The 21,805-nt window shown below is 42.5% G+C and overlaps 1 protein-coding gene and 1 pseudogene across 1 annotated transcript; one reads left to right on the forward strand and one right to left on the reverse strand.

Annotated features, from left to right (window-relative positions):
* Positions 1-2,758: 2,758 nt before the first annotated feature.
* On the reverse strand, positions 2,759-6,348 carry si:ch211-256a21.4. The gene is made up of 4 exons (XM_017700010.2): positions 6,251-6,348; positions 5,944-6,120; positions 4,485-4,676; positions 2,759-3,650 (listed from the first exon to the last, which is right to left on the reverse strand). The coding sequence occupies exons 2-4, from the start codon at positions 6,110-6,112 to the stop codon at positions 3,340-3,342; spliced, it is 672 nt and encodes a 223-aa protein (XP_017555499.1). The 5' UTR covers positions 6,113-6,120; positions 6,251-6,348; the 3' UTR covers positions 2,759-3,339.
* The window catches only part of LOC108428802, a 29,704-nt pseudogene continuing 11,601 nt past the window's right edge, over positions 3,703-21,805 (forward strand).

A 21,805-nucleotide genomic window follows, 5' to 3' on the forward strand; every position in this document is an offset into this window, starting at 1 on the left:
GCTCCTCTCGACGTGAAGAAGCAGCGGCTCTACTCCGAGTCCCTCCCGGATGACTGAACTTCTCACCCTATCTCTCAGGGAGAGTCCAGACACCCTGCGGAGGAAACTCATTTCGGCCGCTTGTATTCGCGATCTTATTCTTTCGGTCATTACCCAAAGCTCATGACCATAGGTGAGGGTGGGAACGTAGATCGACCGGTAAATCGAGAGCCTTGCCTTATGGCTCAGCTCTTTCTTTACCACAACAGACCGGTAAAGAGCCCGCATCACTGCTGACCCAGCACCAATCCGCCTGTCAATCTCCCGCTCCCTTGTACCATCACTCGTGAACAAGACCCCGAGATACTTGAACTCCTCCACTTGAGGCAAGAGCCTATCCCCGACCCAGAGAGGGCTCTCCACCCTTTTCCGCCTGAGAGCCATGGTCTCGGATTTAGAGGTACTGATTCTCATCCCAGCCGCTTCACACTCGGCTGCAAACCGATCCAGCGAAAGCTGAAGTTCGCGGCCTGATGTCCCCAATAGGACCACATCATCTGCAAACAGCAGCGATGTGACCCTGAGGTCACCAAACCGGACACCCTCCATCCCTTGACTGCGCCTAGAAATTCTATCCATAAAAATTATGAATAGAATCGGTGACAAAGGGCAGCCCTGACGGAGTCCAACTCTCACTGGGAACGAGTCTGACTTACTGCCGGCCATGCGAACCAAACTCCTGCTTTGTTTGTACAGGGCCTGAATGGCTCGTAGCAAAGAGCCATGTACCCCGTACTCCCGAAGCACCTCCCACAGAATACCCCGGGGAACACAGTCGAATGCCTTCTCCAGATCCACAAAGCACATGTGGACTGGTTGGGCAAACTCCCATGAACCCTCCAGAATCCTGGAGAGGGTGAAGAGTTGGTCCAGTGTTCCACGACCAGGGCGGAACCCGCACTGTTCCTCCTGGATCCGAGGTTCGACTATAAGCCGGACTCTCTTATCCAGTACCCCTGCATAGACCTTGCCAGGGAGGCTGAGGAGTGTGATTCCCCTGTAGTTGGAACACACCCTCCGGTCCCCTTTTTTAAAAAGAGGCACCACCACCCCAGTCTGCCAATCCAGTGGCACTGCCCCCGATGTCCACGCAATGTTGAAAAGGCGTGTCAGCCAAGACAGCCCCACAACATCCAGAGCCTTGAGGAACTCAGGGCGGATCTCATCCACCCCTGGAGCCTTGCCACCAAGGAGCTTCTTAACTACCTTAGCGACTTCGGCCTCAGTAATGGACAAGCCTATTCCCATGTCCCCAGACTCAGCCTCCTCACTGGAGAACGTGTCGGTGGGATTGAGAAGGTCCTCAAAGTACTCCTTCCACCGCCCAATGACGTCTTCAGTCGAAGTCAGCAGCACACCATCTCCACTATATACAGTGCTAGTGGCACACTGCTTTCCCCTTCTGAGTCGCCTGACGGTTTGCCAGAATCTTTTCGGAGCCGACTTAAAGTCACTTTCCAAGGCCTCACCAAACTCCTCCCATACACGGGTTTTTGCCTTGGCGACAACTGAAGCCGCAGATCGCTTGGCCTGTCGATACCTGCCAGCTGCCTCTGGTGTCCCACAGGCCAACCATGCCCGGTAGGACTCCTTCTTCAGCTTGATGGCATCTCTCACCTGGGGTTTCCACCACCGGGTTCGAGGATTACCGCCCCGACAGGCACCAACTACCTTACGGCCACAGCTACAGTCAGCCGCTTCAGCAATGGAGGAACGGAACATGGCCCATTCTGAGTCAATGTCCCCCACCTCCCCCGATATCTGGTCAAAGTTCTGACGGAGGTGTGAGTTGAAGATCAATCTGACAGGTTCTTCTGCTAGAAGTTCCCAGCAAACCCTCACTATACGTTTGGGCTTGCCTGGTCTGACCGGCATCTTCCCCCTCCACCTGATCCAACTCACCACCAGGTGGTGATCAGTTGACAGCTCAGCTCCTCTCTTTACCCGAGTGTCCAAAACACATGGCCGCAAGTCCGATGACACGACTACAAAGTCAATCATTGAACTGCGGCCTAGGGTGTCCTGGTGCCATGTGCACTTATGGACATCCTTGTGTTCAAACATGGTGTTCGTGATGGACAAACTGTGGTTTGCGCAGAAGTCCAAAAACTGAACACCACTCGGGTTCAGATCAGAGAGGCCATTCCTCCCAATCACACCCCTCCAGGTCTCACTGTCATTGCCCACGTGAGCATTGAAGTCCCCCAGTAGGACAATAGAGTCTCCAGGAGGAGCACCTTCAAGCACCCTTCCCAAGGACTCTAAGAAGGCTGGGTACTCTGAACTGCTGTTCGGTGCATAAGCACAGACAACAGTCAGGACCCGTTCCCCAACCCGAAGGCGTAGGGAAGCTACCCTCTCGTCCACCGGAGAAAACCCCAACATACAGGCACCGAGTCGAGGGGCTATGAGAAAGCCCACACCTGCCCGCCGCCTCTCACCATGGGCAACTCCAGAAAAGAATAAAGTCCAGCCCCTCTCAAGGAGATTGGACCCAGATCCCAAGCTGTGTGTTGAGGTGAGCCCGACTATATCTAGCCGGTATCTCTCAACCTCGCGCACCAACTCAGGCTCTTTCCCCGCCAGTGAGGTAACGTTCCAAGTTCCAAAAGCCAATTTCAGCAACTTGAATTGTACATATACATATATACACAGTATATATACAGAACAGTATAATACCATATCTTAATGTAAGCTCAGTCTGAGCTGATCCGGTAAGTGTATAAACACCTTTAATGATGGTAGGTACATGAGCAATTGTTGCAAAACAGATGGACCACATGAGGGTGCTGTTACAACAAAATAAATCGTCTGCTCTCACTTATCCTTGCTCACATGAAATCGTAGCCTTAAATCTATGCATGCTAATCATAGTACAAATTTGCACCTCAGACTATGGTTGCATTAACTTCAGAATGCAGGTTCAAAATGATCCAACATAACATAACAGGGGTCTTCACCATGCACCAACAACTTACAGTAGTGTGGTCTTAGCTCACTGATGGTGGCAAACATTTAGTATTTTTAGTCTTTAATGTGTTGTAGTTTACAACATTAGCTTGAAAGAAATTATTAGGAAAAGAACAGTCCTTTAATGTCCATCCATCAATGAATTTCAGTCCATTTGTTCTTCAGGCTCTGAGGCCTGACAGATCCTGGCTAAAGTGCAATAAACTATCTACAGCCTTCTGAGATTCTGGAGGCATTCCCCTGCTACTCAGTCCTTCCATTGGCTAATCAAGGGTGCAGATATTGAGACAGCAGCAATATTCAACTCATCTTGTGCATCTACAGTCGTCCTCAGGGCACTGACAGGTGCCTCTTTAACCTATTGTCAAATTCTTCCCCCTTGTTATGGCAGCTCTCACTGAAAGAGTGAGCGTACGCCACCTCGGGAGCTTTCCACCACGTCTCAGCTGCTCTCATCAGCTCAGGCAGGACGTCCGGCACCACACACTGCTCTACCAGAAACACGACCGGCAGCACGGCCAACAGCAGAGCCCAGCCCACCACGCCCAGCCAATAGGAGGAGCCCAGGCGTGTGATGTCGTCCTGGATTTCGGCAATGTGCTGACTGGTAAAGAGTGCCCAGCTTAGAAGAAAGAAGAACCCTGTGAAGAGAGAGACAGAGATGTGGAAGGGAGTCAAAGACAGCTGGAGGAGAGAAAAGAGATCATTGCTTGCCTTCTTTCAGACCAGTATTTGGGCTTATAAACAGTGATCCTCACCTCTAGGGAAATAGATAATGTGGCTCTCTTTACCCCCTAGATTTAAACGGGCTGTTTTGGTGGTATACATTAAAGACTGAACATATAGCTGAGTTCTCTTTAGATTGGCTGCGCTGGTTTGTGCAAATTGGCTGTCTGGACCAGAACACCCCTTTTAAATTCAACATGAAAAGGTAAGGCTAGCTGATGTAGACAGACATAGTGTGTAAATTATTTGTTATGTGACATCACAAAAACATTTAATTCAAAATGGGCTGTTTTTGCAGCTTACATAAATAGGCTGTATGGACTGAGGAGTGAACTCTACATTTTACATACTACATACATTTTACATACTATTTTACATACTACATCACACACACACACACACACACACATCATCTAAGCTGCTTATCCTTCTGGGATCCTCCTATCCTTCCAAACATTTAACCCCTTAAAAAATGGATCACATACTTATTATTCAGCAACTACAGGGACTTCAGTGCAAACTGGTTGAGCTGTTCTTAATTTATAGAAGTTTGTAATCAAGGGGTTAAAGGCTTAGATAACACCAATGACACATTCAGTAACTACCATGTAACTAATGTATAACTGATGTTATGAGAATGAGGAATTTAAGTGTAGAAATAAACAGTTTTTTCAGAAAGGTTTTACTTCCACAAAGGGATTTACAGAATAAAAAGGTGATCACTGAACATCTGCTGTGTTAGTACTGACCTGTAGGGGTGAGTGTGATAAATAACAGGGTGGTGGGGTAGAGTGTCTGCCCTGCCATCAGCAGAGAGCGCGTGTTGGAGTAAGAGCGCACTGTCCGAGACGTCCAGCAGAAAGCGAAGACCAGACACAGAACTCCTGAGCTAATGGCCATGAGGAAAGAAAGAGCAGCAAAGACTCTTTGAGCCCCCAGACCTGTTTACACCAAAACAAACAATAATTAATTACTGACAAATACTATTAAATTCCACTGACACAGTTATGACACTATATCTGTACAACAATTTAAGACTTTCATTCCTCAACATAAATCTGCTAAAGTAATCTACATGAATTTTCATGGTCAAGCAATCAATCTTACTACAATCTGTCTTGTCATTTACAGGAAAATGACAAACAGCCCTGCTGAAATTGTCATCCAAGTAGCTATGAATCTCAAAAAATCCCATTAAAAATTTTGTCTCTGGTAGTTAATATTCTGCTTTGCTCAAAGCAGAGGGGAATAGTGGGACATCCCCACAAGAAAAAGCTTGAACTCATACCTACAATAAAAACCAAACTTTATTATGTATGAGTTGACAAACTTTGTGCAGATCTGGCTGTGGCAACCATAATATTTTTAAGGCATTTCACGCCAACATCTGCTTTAATAAGAAACCACCATTCTATAAGACACTTCATTAAAAGAGACGTTCTTTCACTGGCTCCAAGGATTTCTTCTCACTAATTCATAGTTTCATAGCAAGTCGGCATCTGCATGTCTTTGAGCCTTCTCATTAACCTTCCTTTAAATGGCTTCTGGAATTTCCATTCATCTTGTTTTCCTACAGCTATTCAAACAGAACATAATAGCACACTTTCAATTTACAATTGTTGCCGTATATGTGTACTATAAATGTTAATCTATAATTACTGTATTAGACCCCACATGAGAAATTAAGGGAACAGTGTAGTGGAACCACTCTCTTAAAACAAAGTTGGCAAAGGCGCGAGGCACGAAGAACCAGTTAATGGATAGAAACAATAACACTAGAATAAATACAAATAACACACATCTTACGTTAATATGTTCTCTTCCAGACCTCTGGATGGAAGGTCCTTGTTTAGTTTATCAGTGCTTCATTAAGTTAAATTAAATCAGGTGCTGCTCATGGAATTTAAAAAATACCTTCAATGGCTGGCTGTTAATGTATAGCTGATGTTACATTTTTACTGTATTTATGTTTATTTGTGGGTGATGGTTTCTGCTTTGGTCATTAATGTACAACAGTATGCAAATATACTAGGCACCTACACACACTGTTTAAAAATTTTGTGTTAAAATAGTGTCTGAGTAAACAAGTGTTTGGCACAGACCGTAAAACAGAATTTACCCTTAAAGAACAATAAAGCATCCCAAATTAAACTCCATCAAACATCAAAATTACACCCTTGATCTCTGAGACTGGAGTCAGGCACTCACCTTCAATATCATCTGGACTGGACTCATTCCTGTTCGCCCACAGTCCCTTCTCGTCCAGCCAGTGAGGCGTCCAGACAGCGTAGCTGATACACAAGCAGCCTGCCAGGCCCAAACATGACTGAGCGAATCGAAAGCGACTTGTGGAATCCTCTAGCTCTAGTCCTTTCATCACTCTCTCTTTGCAAGACAGAAGTCAAAACACAGAGAAAAGAAGGAAAGTTAGACATGGAGGTGAAAAAACAATTAAATTATTCATTTCAGGATACCACTTATAAACAACCACATTACATTTAAAGAGTCGACCTACTTTCAAATGAAGTCAGTTGGAGTGAAGTGGTGTACTGCCGTCACAGCCTTTGTAAATGACACTACACACACGAGAGAAAGACGGAGAGCCGTGACCCAACACACTCCAGCACTAAAGACAGTGAAAGTGAAACTGAGAGTTGATGATCACTAGTCATATACACACACACATACAGTGTAATACGACAGTGGAGGTTTCCCTCTACCTCTTCCCTCTACAGTAGGTGGAAACTCCCCCTCACAGAAAAACACAACCAAACAGTTTGGCTAAATTCCCCCAGAAGTCCATCTGACTCAAACCGAGGTGTGTAATTGTATATAAACTGTAATTTTACAATGCATTCATGCGGAACATTACCAAAATACTTTTATGTAGCAGTAGCTTTTAAATTTAGCTTGAGGTTGTTTTATGTATTTGTTAATTAACAATGAAGACAATAAAGATGAATACCATTCACTGTTTTAATAAACTTTCCTGCCATTACAAAAGATAAAAAAAATAAAACTTATATATTTTCCCTGTCAATATTTATAAACAAGGATGTGCAAAGTAGCAGCAATAAATTATATTTTAAAAAAATCCTTTAATCAACTAAATTAACAAAAATCAATCTAAATCTTAATTTAAATGTTAAATGTAAACAGTGCAGTCTGTGCTTTCTGCTTTTTACAGAGCCCTGCTTGTGACATCCTGTATAAATAAAAATAATACTTAGACTAAAAATAAAGCTAAGACTTAGTAAGGCATGGGAATGAGATAATTGAGTCATGGCCACAACTTAGTAAAGCGTGGGAATGAGATCCTAATGCGTGGCCACGACTTAGTAAGCCGTGATCTTGTTCCCACACCTTACTAAGTCATGGCCACGACTTAATCATCTCATTCCCATGCCTTACTAAGTCGCATTAGCCACACATTGTTGTTATCTATACAGGATGTCACCAGCAGGGCTCTGTAGCTCTCTGTTTACATTCTGCTGAAACTAAATTCTACAATCACAGGTATTGAAATGGAGGAAACTAAGCATCTCTGTGCTCTTGTGAGAGCCTCGTTGTCCTCTGAGAGCAGATACTCCCCACTGCAGAGGAGATGCTCTGATAGCAGAGGGGAAAGTAGCGAATGTTTGTGGCGAACCTCTCTATGAACTACAGAGCCCCACTGGTGATATCCTGCATGAATAAAAAACAATGCATGGCCACACCTTATTAATGCATGGGAACGAGATGATTGTGTTGTGGCCATGACTTAGTAAGGTGTGGGAACGAGACCACAGCTTACTAAGTCGTTGCCATGCATTAAGATCTCTTTCCCACCCTTTACTAAGTCGTAGGAATGGGATGAGTTGTGGCCACGACTTAGTAAAGTGTGGGAACAAGATTATTATTTTTATTTGTCCAGGATGTCCCCAGGATGCCCCCAGTGAGCTATTTTATATTAACACTTAGCAGTCAGGCCAGTAATCGTTTGACCCTTACTTAGAATTGGTTAGGCACAGTAGTATTTACCGATTTTTCATTTGTACATTGAAAGCTAAAACTAAAGATGGAACTGTTTTCGCATTTTTTAAAAAATTGGAAATCTTTTGGCTGTTACATACACAGACTGTGTACCCTCTGTTTATTTGATTTTAATGTCAAAATCCATTATTGAAAAATGAGAAATGATTCAATTTTAAGTGGAAAAATCGATGTGTCAAATAGCTTTTTAGTTTCATAAACTAATCACAAAATCAGAAACAAATAGAATTAAAGGAACTGTTGCACTTATGCAAATGTATGTACAAAAATTTCCATCACTTTAAGAAGAAATAAAGTGCACAGGTCACAGAAACACAGAATGTTGTTCTGTCTTGTTTGATAGATCATATTAACTTTTTCCTGGGTGCCGGGGTGTTTGTATATATGACATGCACAGATTTGCTCTGTTTGTAAAACAGTGCTCAACATTTTCACCCACTGAAAATGTTCCATACAAGTCATTCAATACAGGGATAGTGCTGCATTTTTATTGAAGTACCACTGTCCAGCACATACTTGTATTCTCACTGCCCACAACACACTTGACTCAACATTTTAAGCTCAATTAATTTGTGCATAAACATTCTCTGTAGACTTCAGGACATAAAAGAGCCTAGAACACTATTGCCTCTTTTCCACTGCAGGGCTGAATGGTTCTGAGCATGGATGGTAACCTGTTCAGTGGCTTTTCCACTGTTTCCATGGTTTGACACAGAATGCGTAAAATTGGTGGTGAAGTGACAGAAAGCTGAAATTGGACCTGATCTGATTGAACACCCGTGTACAGTGCTTCCCACCTCAATACAGGCTCGATTCTAACAAACTCATGAATAAAACACACTTTTACATAATAAAGACTTCTGTGGTGCTTTGAGCTATATCTTGCTCGGCATTGCTAATTGAGGCACATTGACCTCATTACTGATCTAAAGAGTGAGATTTGTAGGTAAGTGTTGTTTGAATATTTAAAGATGTTTGCTGAATAGAATAATGTGAATTTCTGTCTTTCAGTTCACTGTTTTTGTCAGTTTTCTAACACTTTTCTTAGAAGTTTTGTCAAGTTTACACAGTGACTTTCTTATGCTAAATGTTGTTGATCAGCCAAACATGTTCAATTCTTTAGTTTTGCTGTATAAATTCTTGTTTGCTGAAGAATATTGGCACTTCCTTCCACAATGAAAGTAGAATTCTTCCGCGTTACGGATAGAGCTATAAAACTGCCACAATGACAGGTTCATCTCAGCTTGTTCAATACTTTAGTATTTCTGGCCAAATAACAACAGAATGCTCCAGTAATTGTGGAAAATAAAACATGCTGTGATCATAAATAACAGTATGGGTAGAATACTTTTCAATCATCAGAACTAAGTGTTGTATAAATGGAAGTACTACATTGTAGTACTAATGCAGTAGAACAGTAGTACAGAGTATGTTGCATAGCTAGAAACAGTGGCAGCAGATATTATGAAGCCTGAGATGTGCATGTACTAATGTCCATTTTTGTAGATGATAGTAGGTCATATGGTCTCAGAAACTTCATCAGTGTCTGCCAGCAACAATCATTCTTTTTCCTTTTACGTCTCTCCTCATAGGTTTCAGCCACTATAACATGGTTTGCTTTCGTGATGCAGGCATTTCCTTGGCAACAGTTCCTGTGGTGATTGAAGACGGGGGTATCCATGGTGATGTAGAGGACTCTGAAGGGAGCGCAGGATGCAGCAAGTGGAAAAATTGCCTATTTCCAGTTCCTTCCACAGCAGCATCAGAACCCGTATCCCTCGCTGTACATCCTTCCACAGTCCCCTTTATATCCAGTATGCTGAGATGTGACGAGGTGCCCCAGTACAGCTGTTACCTGTTCCACAGAGGTAACAGCATCCAGCAGCACCAAGGCATCCTGTGGCAAGGCTTTGTGCAGTACCATGCTACCAAATATGATGAGAACAGCAATTTTAATGTTAGTCTCTCTGTTTGTGTCACGCCTTTTCTGCTTGTGTTTACAAATCACACTTGATAAATGAAGTCAATACAGACCACAGATCAAGTTGATTAGCTGAGAGATTTTTGGCTTTACTTTTATACATTTTACTTTTAGACTGAGCTTTTCACATACTATTCCAGCTTTTTTGGAATTAGGTTTGTAGTTAGGTCACATTTCACATAAAGTTTTCTTCAGTTTTCATCTGAAGCTGGCAGCCCTGTTTATCTCACCATACCAAATAAGAAGAGTCAGCAGTATCGACTGAATGTTGAGATGAAAATGACCAGCTTTTAGAGAAAAGTAGTTGGCTTTCACATTTTCAACCTAGCTAATACCAATAGCTTCTACGACATGTAGTGAACAAAAGTGTTCCAAACCTGATGTTTTGCAGTACGAACATTTTTGCTCTACATGTCACCAGATCCTCTGAATTATGGGGTAGTTTAGAAGTCGAAATGTGACTGTTGCTACTTGCAAGCTAACACTGCTGACTATTGCTACATACATGCTGACCTACAAGCTGTGCACTGTGCTACACACATTGTAAGACTGATAACCTCACCAAATTACCCCATATAAACCAGTGAGCTTTGTCAAATATGGTATTTAAATTACTTTGGCGGTAGTAGTCAACAGTTTGAGTAGATGGTGTTGGTTTTATAGTATTTATTTACTCTCATGCAATGTGTAGGAGTTATAGCTTGCTTATTGCGTGGATTTAATTTTATCCATATTTCCACTCCTTAACAACCTCATTATTCACAGGATCCAGGGGCAGATTGAAAATGTACATGGGTTAAAATGTCATGCCTTTGGAGCATTTTTGTTTATCATGGGAAGTGAATGAGACAGTTTATCAAAATGGCTGTTTAGAAATCTGTTTAGACTTATAATTCCTAATATGGGTGTGACATCAGCTATAGAAAGACTACACTTACATATTGAGGGCAGGTCGTCTAGTAGCTCCCAGTCTGAAAACCAGCCCCACTTAGGCCCTGAATGGAAGCTTATTGTCACATCGGTTAGCACACACGTCATCACTCAATTACATGTCTAGATCATCATTTCTGAATCCATGTCAATCTATTAAGTAATCTTAAATACACTCAGTTATGTTGGTACTGATGTGGTATGACATGCTGTCATCTCTTCTAAAGGATAAAAGTACTAAAGTACAGTTTTATGTATGCAAAAGTTGTATTGGTTTCCTAAGTGAAAATATTACACACCCCCTACAGACAACACACTTCTGCACAAATTAATGCACAGTTACTGTTTATTGAATGAATTTGAATTTGCCATATTGGGGAAAAATAACACTTTTTGTATTTTATGCTTTATTTTTTCAGTATGTTAAAATTTGCAGTAATATGCCATATATGTTTGTTCTCTGTATAGAATGTTGAGATATTTTCACTTAGAAAATCAACAAAACATCATCTGACTAGGAGTGTTCAAACTTTCGACTACACGTCGCATATCTACAGACAGTAGTAGCAGCCAGGTAGAGACAGGTCATGCATGATGCAAGCAAACTTTGGACATCAAACATGTCTTGGCTAATCGAATACAAGCATATAAATTAGTTTTTTTTTTTGTTTTTTTTTGTACTATGTTTACCCCAAGCAGAGCAATATAGCCTGTGTGTGTATTAATTGTTGTCATTTTTTTGCATAAAGTCATGTAAAGTGTTTTGCCAGTTTTAATCATTCTGTGTTTTCCTGTCCTTTTTTTCAGGGCATAATTTAGATGTGAGAACAAGCTTTGCTTTGACCTGCTGCAAGAACGGGTGAGGCATTTTGAAGTGAAAATCACCCACACAAGTCTGTCACATTAGACATGCACTGCTTTTACAAGCGTTTTAAACAGCATGAGGCTAAAGGGCACACATCAGTCAGCATGCCGTGGATTTTTCTCTGTTATTGTTTAGACATCAGCCATCATGCATTAGACTCTAATGTTAGGGAGTGCAGTGATCTTTTAGCTTCAGGAAATGGTTGCTGTTTATGGTGTACTGCACATGGCTCTGACTCTGTGTTTTCTGCTTCAGCTGACTCAGCCTGACATGCTGCTCATGGAGCCGTCCCTGCTGCAGTATCCAGACTGGAAAGGCCACTGCTTGTATGCAAACATTCAGTCTGTTGAGTGCTTTTCTGGTATATTATACTTTTAACAAATGGGGTTTTGACGACTAGGTGAGCAGTATCGATAGGTAAACTTGTCAAAAGCCCTCTTCCCTTTACTTTCATTGTAATGATATTATTAACTGTGCTGAATTCTCTTTTCCTCAGCCTGAGAGAGGAAGTAGCTAAGTTTCTGTCAGAACACTGCCGCTCTCCCGTCCCACTGAAAGCTGAGAATGTAAGTTTCTCGCAGACTTTAGCCGTATCAGCAAGAAGTGAATTGTTGTTAGATTTAAATTTCCTCTTTGCAGAAGACACAATGGTGTGTGTGTCTGTGTTTTTCAGATGGTTGTGATGAACGGCTGTGGGTCTATCTTCTGTGCTGTGGCAGCTGTGCTCTGTGATCCTGATGGTAAGAGTCCATATGACCACAATCTTTGCTTAGCACAAATTTCCTGTGTATACAGTGCTGTGTAAAAGGTAGAGACCAGTGTGTATAGTGTGTATACCCTATGACTTTACTACAGCTTTTCTTCTTTTCGAGAGGCTTGCTTTCATTTTCTCAAAGAAATCTGTTGGGATGTTTTTCCACACCTCCAAAGTTCCACCTCCAGTCTAGGTAGTCAGTTTTTCGACTTCTTGCGATCTACGTAAAACACGTTCATTACAATAAAATGTACCATGAGCATTGCATCTATATCAACAAAGGTCATTACAATCACATCACATACCATTTTACAAAGTGTCACATTATGCAGGTATTTTGTCACATCCCAATATCAAAAGTCATTACAGAAAATTATTTTTAAGTCAAGATGCACATATAATTTTTCAGAAATAGTTTTCAGCCATATTAAAGACGTCAAGATATGTTACAGCAAATTTATATTGTTCCTTATAATTTTATATTTCACTTTTTAACCACACATTGTTTAACAACTTGTTTGGAAGAGACAAAAAAATTTCTGTTGATGTATTTTCTCTTGTTACCCATATATAATATATTATTATGCAAATGTATACCCATTTATTCAAATCAAAACCACCATATATAATATTTTTCCTGGTACAATTTATGTTTAAACCATATTTCTAAGACTGTTCTCATATTTCTTTTGTTCTATAGCTGTCAAGTATGGAATGCAACAAAGAGTAAACACAACACGGGTCAGGGGAAGACCAAAAACATCAGGACGAGTGACAGGTGACAAGTAGACCAGACCAACACTGAATGAAGCAAAGGGCTAGATAAAGGTTACAACAAATGGGGAACACCTAGGAGAGGGAGGAGACAGACTACAGACAGTGAAGATACTAATGGGGAACCAAAATAAAAACACAAGCACATGACAGACAGCACATGGCAAGAAACATACACAAGAACAAGGAGTGACTGTGACAATAGCAATCGTGACCAGTAGTTTCTTTCTGAGAACACTCTGGCTTTGGGCTCTTTTTGTTTCCCTGTAATTAATTAACATGGCAAGTTTAATGAATTATCTTCAGTCTCCAAATTATATAAATTCATTATATAAATGAATAAAAATTCATATAAATTATATGAATCCTTGAGTCAAAAGATTTTGGTTAGAACAATAATTGGAAAAGAAAGATACTAAAGAATTATTTAAGCAAAACCTACTCTTAATACCAGTGAAGACACTTTGATTGTCATGAATTTGCATGTCACAAAATGTACCTAAAACTGGATTATCTGGAATGTAGCTGGATTAATTTAGTAGATACATTAATAGGTGTTTTTCTTTCTTAAATGATAAATAACAGAATTGAAAAGCATTACTCAGAAAAATGAGCCAAGTGCCAGTTATGACAAGCAGTGTAAACTAATATATCTATTATTCTTTGTCTTTTGCAGATGCAATCCTCATTCCAAGCCCGTTCTATGGCGTAATCACAGAGGATGTTGATTTGTACAGTGGTGTGAAACTCAACTGTGTTCCTCTTGACAGTGAGGTACTCATCAAGGGTCCATTGAATATTCAGTACATTCTGTGGGGCTTATTTCTGGAGTGGTGTGTGATTTTAAGCATCATTTGTTTTTGTTTACCTTCAGGTCAGTGAAAGTGATGCTAGACCATTCCATCTCTCTGCTGAAAAACTGGAGCACGCTCTTGAAAGGGCAAAGAAAGAGGTGATTCATGGAGCTCACAGTTTCACATACATATACATAAACATTCATAAGCTCACACATACAAAATGAATGAGCTCTGTTGTGTTTTGCAGGGAGTGAATGTAAGAGCTGTCATCCTGGTTAACCCCCACAATCCTCTGGGGGAGATTTACACTGCTGAAGAGATGACCAGCTTTCTGAACTTTGCCAAAGGTCATTTTAACAAATACTCATTCAGTACTAAATCACAACTGGTGACTGTTTGTATTTGTTCCTTTTTGGAACAAACACATAAACATACTGCAGAAGCACTTGTTTTCCAAGTGAATTACTAAAATTCATCTTTAATGATCCCCTGTGGTCCACAACTGGATGTTATTTCTACACGGTTACATTTAGTCTTAACTGCCAGTAATTAAGCTGTATATTGGTGTAGAGGGAGTTGCATTGCTTTGGTTTACTTTCATTAAGTAGTTGATTGATAATGAATTTATAAACAACACGTTGTGCTTCCATTCCTTTTGATGCTTTACATTTCTCTTCTTTGGTGCGCCACAGACATGAGCTGCATGCTGTAGTGGATGAGGTCTACATGCTGTCTGTGTTTGGTGAGGATTTCTCCTTTCACAGCGTCCTCAGTCTGGAGAGGTCAGTGACAGTTGTGCTGTTTGTTCAAATGCTTCTACTGTGTGCACACAGATACAGTGAGTTGCCAGTTTATTTTAAATAACTTGATCCTCTCCTTGGATCACCACCTTACCGTGGTGGAGAGGTTTGCGTGCATACATGATCCTAGGAGCTTTGTTGTCAGGGGCATAAGCTCCTGGTAGGGTTTCCCAAGGCAAACAGGTCCTAGGTGATGGGCCAGTCAAAGGGTGATCCAAAAAGACCAGGACCCAGTTTCCCTCATCCGGATTAGGGTTACCATGGCCTCACCCTGGAGCCAGACCTGGGGGAGGGGCTTATCTGTGAATGCCTTGTGGCCGGGTCTTTACCCATGGGTCCCAGCCGGGCTCAGCCCGAAAGAGCTACATGGGACCACTCTCCCATGGACCCACCACCCATGGGAGAGGCGCTTATGGGGGTCCGGTACAATGTGAATTGGGTGCCGGCTGAAGGTGGGCGCCTTGGCGTTCCGATCCTCGGCTACTGGAAACTGGCTCTCGGAACATGGAATCTTACCTCTCTGGCAGGAAAAGAGCCCAAGCTAGTTTATGAGGCTGAGAGATACCAACTAGATATAGTTGGGCTCACCTCAACACATGGCAGGGGCTCTGGAACAGACTCTCTCGAGAGGGGTTGGACCTTATTCCATTCTGGGGTTGTCCAGGGTGAGAGGCGTTGGGCAGGAGTGGGCTTACTCATAGCTCCCTGGCTCAGCGCCTGTACATTGGGGTGTTCTCCGGTGGAGGGTTATTTCCCTGTGCCTTCGGGTCAGGGAATGGGCTCTGACTGTTTTCTGTGCTTATGCACTGAATGGCAGTTCGGAGTACCTGGCCTTCTTGGAGACCCTGGAGGGGGTACTGGAAAGTGCACCTGTGGGGACTCCACTGTCTTGCTGGGTGGCTTCAACGCTCACATGGGCAATGACAGTGAGACCTGGAAGGGCGTGATTGGGAGGAACGGCCTCCCCAATCTGAACCCGAGTGGTGTTTTGTTATTGGGGTTCTGTGCTCACCACAGTCTGTCCACAACAAACACCATGTTCAAACACAAAGGTGTGTATAAGTGCACATGGCATCAGGACACCTTACACCACAGTTCATTGACTGACTTCATAGTTGTGTCATCGGATTTGCGACCATGTGTTTTGGACACCCGGGTGAAGAGAGGATTGGAGCTGTCAACCTGATCACCACCTAGTTGGATCAGATGGCGGGTGAAAATAAATGGACAGACCTTCAATAATGGACAAAGCTTCAACCACGTACCGAGGGAGGCTGGTGACATTGAGTCCAATTGGGTTCCATGCCTCCATTGTAAATGCAGCGAATCGGAGCTGTGGCTGGACCCGTTGGTGGACACCTTGGGTAAAGGAAGCCGTCAAGCTGAAGAAAGAGTCCTTTCAGGCCTAGTTGGCTTGTGGGACTCTGGAGGCAAAAGATGGGTACCGAAGGGCCAAGCGGGTCGCGGCTTTGGCGGTTGCTGAGGCAAAAACTCGGGTGTGGGAGGAGTTTGGTGAGGCCATGGAGAAAGACTATTGACAGGCACCGAGAAGGTTCTGGCAAACCTTCAGGTGCCTCAGGAGAGGAAAGCAGTTCCCGACCAACACTGTATACAGTGGGGCTGGGGGGCTGCTGACTTTGACTGGGGACATCATTGGACAGTGGAAGGAATACTTCAAGGATCTTCTCAATCCCACCAACGATCCTTCCCCAGAGGAGGCAGAGCTTGGAGATCCGAGCAAGGGTCTGTCCATCACTTGGGCTGAGGTAGCCATGGTGGTTGGAAAACTCCTTGGTGGCAGAGCACTGGGGGTGCCCGGAATTCCTGAGGGCTCTGGATGTTGTAGGATTCTCTTGGCTAACATGCCTCTGCAACATCGTGTGGACATCTGGGGCAGTCCCCGTGGAATGGCAGACCGGGGTGGTGGTCCCGCTTTTTAAGAAAGGGGACCAGAGGGTGTGTTCCAACTATCAGCAATATCACACTTCTCAGCCTACCCGGTAAGGTCTATGCAGGGGAAGAGTGCCCTGGAGATACTGGAGAAGAGAGTCCGACCAATAGTTGAATCTTAGCTACAAGAGGAACAATGCGGGTTTCGCCCAGGTCGTGGAACACTGGACCAGCTTTTTATCCTCACCAGGGTCCTGGAGGATGCGTGGGAGTATGCCCAACCAGTCTACATGTGTTTTGTGGATTTGGAGAAGGCATTTGACCATGTCCCTGGGGGATCCTATGGGGAGTGCTCTGGGAGTACGGGGTGAGGGGCTTGTTGTTTCGGGCCTTTCAGTCCCTGTAGAAATGGAGCAGAAGCTTGGTTCATATAGCTGGCAGTAAGTCAGATTGGTTTCCAGTCAGAGTTGGACTCCACCAGAGCTGTCCATTGTCACCGATTCTGTTCATAACTTTTATGGACAGAATTTCTCGGAACAGCCAAGTGTCAGAGGGTGTCCAGTATGGTGGCCTCAGGATTTCACATCTGCTTTTTGCGGATGATGTGGTCCTGTTTGCGTCATCAGGCCGGGACCTCCAGCTCTCTCTGGACCAGTTTGCAGCCGGGTGTGAAGCGGCTGGGATGAAGGTAAGCACCTCTAAATCTGAGATCATGGTCCTCAGTTGGAAAAGGGTCGAATGCTCTGTCCAGTTTGGGAGTGAATTCTTGCCCCAAGTGGAGGAGTTTAAATATCTTGGGATTTTGTTCACAAGTGAAGGAAGAATGGAGCGAGAGGTTGAAAGGCGGATTGGTGCGGTGTCTGCAGTAATGCGGACCCTATACCGGTCCGTCATGGTGAAAAGAGAGCTGAGCCAGAAGGATGGTCAATCTACGTTCCGACTCTCACCTATGGTCACGAGCTTTGGTTAGTGACCGAAAGAACAAGATCGCGGATACAAGCGGCCGAAAGGAGCTTTCTCTGCAGGGTCGCTGGGCTCTCCCTTAGAGATAGGGTGAGAAGATCGACAATTCGGGAGAGGCCTGGAGTAGAGCCGCTGCTCCTCCATGTTTAGAGAAGCCAGTTGAGGTGGTTTGGGCATCTGGTAAGGATGGTCTCTGGACGCCTACCTAGAGAGGTGTTCCAGACATGTTCGATGGGGAGGAGACCCCAGGGAAGACCCAGGACACGTTGGAGGGATTATATCTCTCGATTGTCATGGGAATGCCTTGGTATCCCTCCGGAAGAGCTGGAGGAGGTGGCGGGGGAGAGGGAGGCCTGGGCCTCTTTGCTTAGGCTGCTGCCCCCGCGGGTGGACTTGGATAAGAGGTTGAGGATGGATGGATGGAACTTGTACCTAGACTGTGCATAATTAGCCACCTTATTTTCTTGCCAAAATGACAATTAAGTACAAGTTATTAAATTTTCCTTTTTCAAAGGAACATGAAAATCACAAGTTTTCAATACTGCAGTTTATTAAATGTTTAGAGAAAATGAGACTCTTAACAAACATGCAGGAGCCGGTAGACCACCAAAAGTGTCACCATCAGATAAACAGTACTTTGAAAAAAACTACAGGTATTTCTGTCCATCCTTCCACTCTGAGATGAAAGCTTATTGCTATGAGTCTAGCTTATTGCTAAATGATGTGTTGTTTTCAAGAAGCTGTTCCTGAGAAAGAAAAACAGACAAAAATACCTCCACATTTTAGTCTCAGTTCTTTGCATTTCCTGTGTGACTCAACTAATCCCAATAGTAAATTTAGACTCATGAGTCCAAAGAACTGACATCTCAATGTCCACTTTCAGGTTTCTAGTGCATTTTTTGTAGGCCTAAATTGAAAAAAATATATATACATATTGATTTGTGTCTGTAGACTGACTACAAACATAATTAGAAAAAGCTGTTGAATCTGTGACAGAATGGCATAACATCCAGGGTGTTTCCTACCTTCTGGCCAATGACAGCTAGGAACAGGTTAGGATAGGCTTTAGTACCCCTACAACCCAGAAGGATAAGCACTTTAGAAAATGTGTGTGTGTGTGTGTTCAAGGAATCCTAATTATTTTTACACTAAAGCACCTCATGGAACTCACATTTTGCAGGCTACAGATTCTCCATAATGGGGTGCCATTAGCAATCAAATAGCTTTTGATGCTTCATAAGTTCAGTGCTTTACATCAGTCACACAGCCCATCCTTATTCAGCCTTACAACACACAAAAATGTTCTTACAGTTCTGATGTAAGTAGCTATTAGTATTTCATCAGTGCTGTGCTGAGAATGGCTCACCACCTAAATACTGTTTGCTCAGTGGTGGTTCTGGTGTCAATTTCCATTGATAATTGGGGTTGAGAAATTGTACAGCAATAGATGGACTTTAGTCAGTAACTGCAAACATAAAAAGTGCACCTATATCATCAGTGTTTCTGATAAAATTACCAATGCGTGGTTATACAAGCTCAGTGTACAAAATAAACTGAACACTCTGTGTAATAGCAAATACCACCTTTTACTCTGGTGTGTCTTGGATACACAATCATAATCACTTGCAGTAATCATAGTGTTTATCGTCAGGATACCAGACGCTCAGAGAACTCATGTGAGGTCTTAGCAAGGTGAGAGCAAAGAAATGTGCATATGTGCTCAAAGTAATTGAATTTGCTTTGGTACAACAGACAGCATGAGAGTGTAAATCTCCTTGGCTTTGTGTTGTGTGTGCAGGACTTTGCTATGGCAGGTGTGCGTGTGGGTACAGTGTACTCAAAAAACAGGGATTGCAGGCTCTGGATAAGCTGGGCAACTTTCATGGAGTAGCAGGACCCTTACAGCTCCAGGTTGCTCAGCTGCTGAAAGACAAAGGTATGTGTACTCTCTGTTTACCTCTGCCACAGTGACTTACTCTCTGTTTTGGTGACTGCTAGGCCACAGTGCTCTACAAGCAGTAGATATTCAGTGTATAGCACTGTGTAAAAGTCAGAGACCACAGTTCATTTATTTAATTTCCAAAACTGCCACAACGTATTTGGATGCTTCCTCCATTTCAATAAAGACCTGTGATTGTAGAATTCAGTTTCAGCAGAGTGTAAACAGACAGCAGAAGCACAGACTGCACTGTTTACATTTAACATTTAAATGAACATTTAGATTGATTTTTCTTAATTTACTTGATGAAAAGAAAACTGATTTAGTTTTTTTTATACTTTATTACTGCTACTTTGCACATCCTTAGTTATAAATTTTGACAGGAAAAATATATTGGAGGTTTATTTTTTTATCTTTTGTATTGTATTTTATTAAAACAGTCAATTCTTTAATGTTATTCATCTTTATTGTCTTTGTTGTTAGTTAACAAATGCATAAAACAACCTCAAGCTAAATTTAAAAACTAATAGCTACATAAAAGTATTTGGGTAATGTAGGAATTCATAATCCAAATAATCGTTTATTCTTTTCAGTAATCAACAGATTATTCGACTATGAAATTTATTGTTTGTTGCAGCCCTAGTCTGATGAGCAATGATTGGGTAATTAAACAAAATGTAAGAAAAGGGGTTTCATGGCATAAACAACATGGGGGCCTAGAAAAGTTACATTTTCCTTGTAGTTTTGTTGTCCTTGAGGATTCACCTCATTGTTCCAATTATTTCTACTTCTCACTGCAACTAGATCCTTCCCCATAACATAGAATGTGCCCCTTCACAACACTTGAATATTCACGTTCCTATGATATTTCTGGAACAGTGTCACAGTCCTCCATGTGATTTTGTTTACCTTTGGTCTTGTCCATGTGCTTCCTTGTTTTAATTCTTCCCTGTTCTGCCCCTTTGTTTCTAGACTCCTAGAAGTTTTCACCTGTGTCTTGTTAACCTTCATTGTTCTTGTATTTAAGCCCTGTGTTTTCCCTTGTTGGTTGCTGGTCTTTGTATGGTGTTGTTTCTTCTGGCCTCTGTTGTATTGTCTAGATCTCTCTGTGTTGGCTATTTGACCCTGGACTGTTTAGACCCTGATGAGATTTGCTCCTGTTTAGACCCCTATGGATTTGCACCTAATAAATCTCACTTTTCTCAGCGTACACCCGTTTTTATTACTGAGTGCCTTACTCCTGTTACTCTGCTGCTGCTGTAATACTGTGAATTTCCCTGCTGTGGGACTAATAAAGCATTATCTTATCTTATCTTATCTTATCTTATCTTATCTTATCTTATCTTATCTTATACGTCCACCTCATCAGCGCTCCTCCACATTACGGAAAGACCAGCCTACCAAGGATGCAGCGAGAGAGAGAGACTCCAGTATGTGATTGTTTCATTGGGATGAAACTCCGGCTGTTTCGATGCAGCCCGAGTTAGCCATGTCTCAATGCCACCAAGCTGGACACAGCAAATCCCCTGGCGCTGAGGGTACACGGGCATCTCATTGTTCTCGTAGAACTTTGAAGAAAGGTCCCACTTTGTGTTATAACGATGAGATCCCAGGTAAGTGCCTTGGGTCTACAATTATGGATTTGCCCCTAATAAATCTTGCTTCTCTCATTGTATGTGTCCGCCTCATTATCACTCCCCCACGTTACACACAGGCGATGCATTCGATTCAGAAGTGACTCTCAGCATGATACAAGCCCCTAATACAGGCCAAGAACACTGTTTGCAGATTATAAAATATCCTCTGAAATATGTCAATGTTTCTGTGCTGTGTTGGTGTAATTTTTACAACACTGAATCTTGTTTTAACCTGTTTCAGTATTTCTGCACTGATAAATGGTCAAAACAGAGATTATCTTGTTGCTATGGCTGTCATTCAATAGTCAATATTTTTGTCTTCATTTTCTTCTCCATTTCCAAAAGCAGAAGCTTCAAATGAAGTTTGAAGCCTAACAGTGTTGCCTTATAACTCAGTGAATTATAAAGATGCTCTCTTTCCCATAAAGCATCTACATAGCCATCTTTTTTGCTAAAGTTATTGTGACTCAAGATAAAAACTTATTTATGTTTATCTCCAGTGTATTCTAGTTGGAGTTGGAACTGGGCATTTCCATCATTATAGAACTGGGAACAGAGCTGGGAATCGAGGCCTGGTGCCACTGTGTTCAGTCATGTACCTGAACCAATTTCAATTCTGAAGGTAACTTTGGTCAAATCTATGTTAGAAGAGGAAGACACCTGTGGGTGCTGTCATCAGAATATGTCATTCTTATTACACATCTATTT

Source organism: Pygocentrus nattereri, chromosome 11, assembly GCF_015220715.1.
Source record: "Pygocentrus nattereri isolate fPygNat1 chromosome 11, fPygNat1.pri, whole genome shotgun sequence".
Classification (NCBI taxonomy): Eukaryota; Metazoa; Chordata; class Actinopteri; order Characiformes; family Serrasalmidae; genus Pygocentrus; species Pygocentrus nattereri.

Excerpts from the sequence above, each read along its gene's own strand:
- si:ch211-256a21.4 (XM_017700010.2), bottom strand. The coding sequence starts at position 6,112 with ATGAAAGGACTAGAGCTAGAGGATTCCACAAGTCGCTTTCGATTCGCT. Across the intron at positions 4,677-5,943 it reads CAGTCCAGATGATATTGAAG|GTCTGGGGGCTCAAAGAGTC; the intron begins GTGAGTGCCTGA and ends TGGTGTAAACAG. Across the intron at positions 3,651-4,484 it reads TATCACACTCACCCCTACAG|GGTTCTTCTTTCTTCTAAGC; the intron begins GTCAGTACTAAC and ends CTCTCTTCACAG.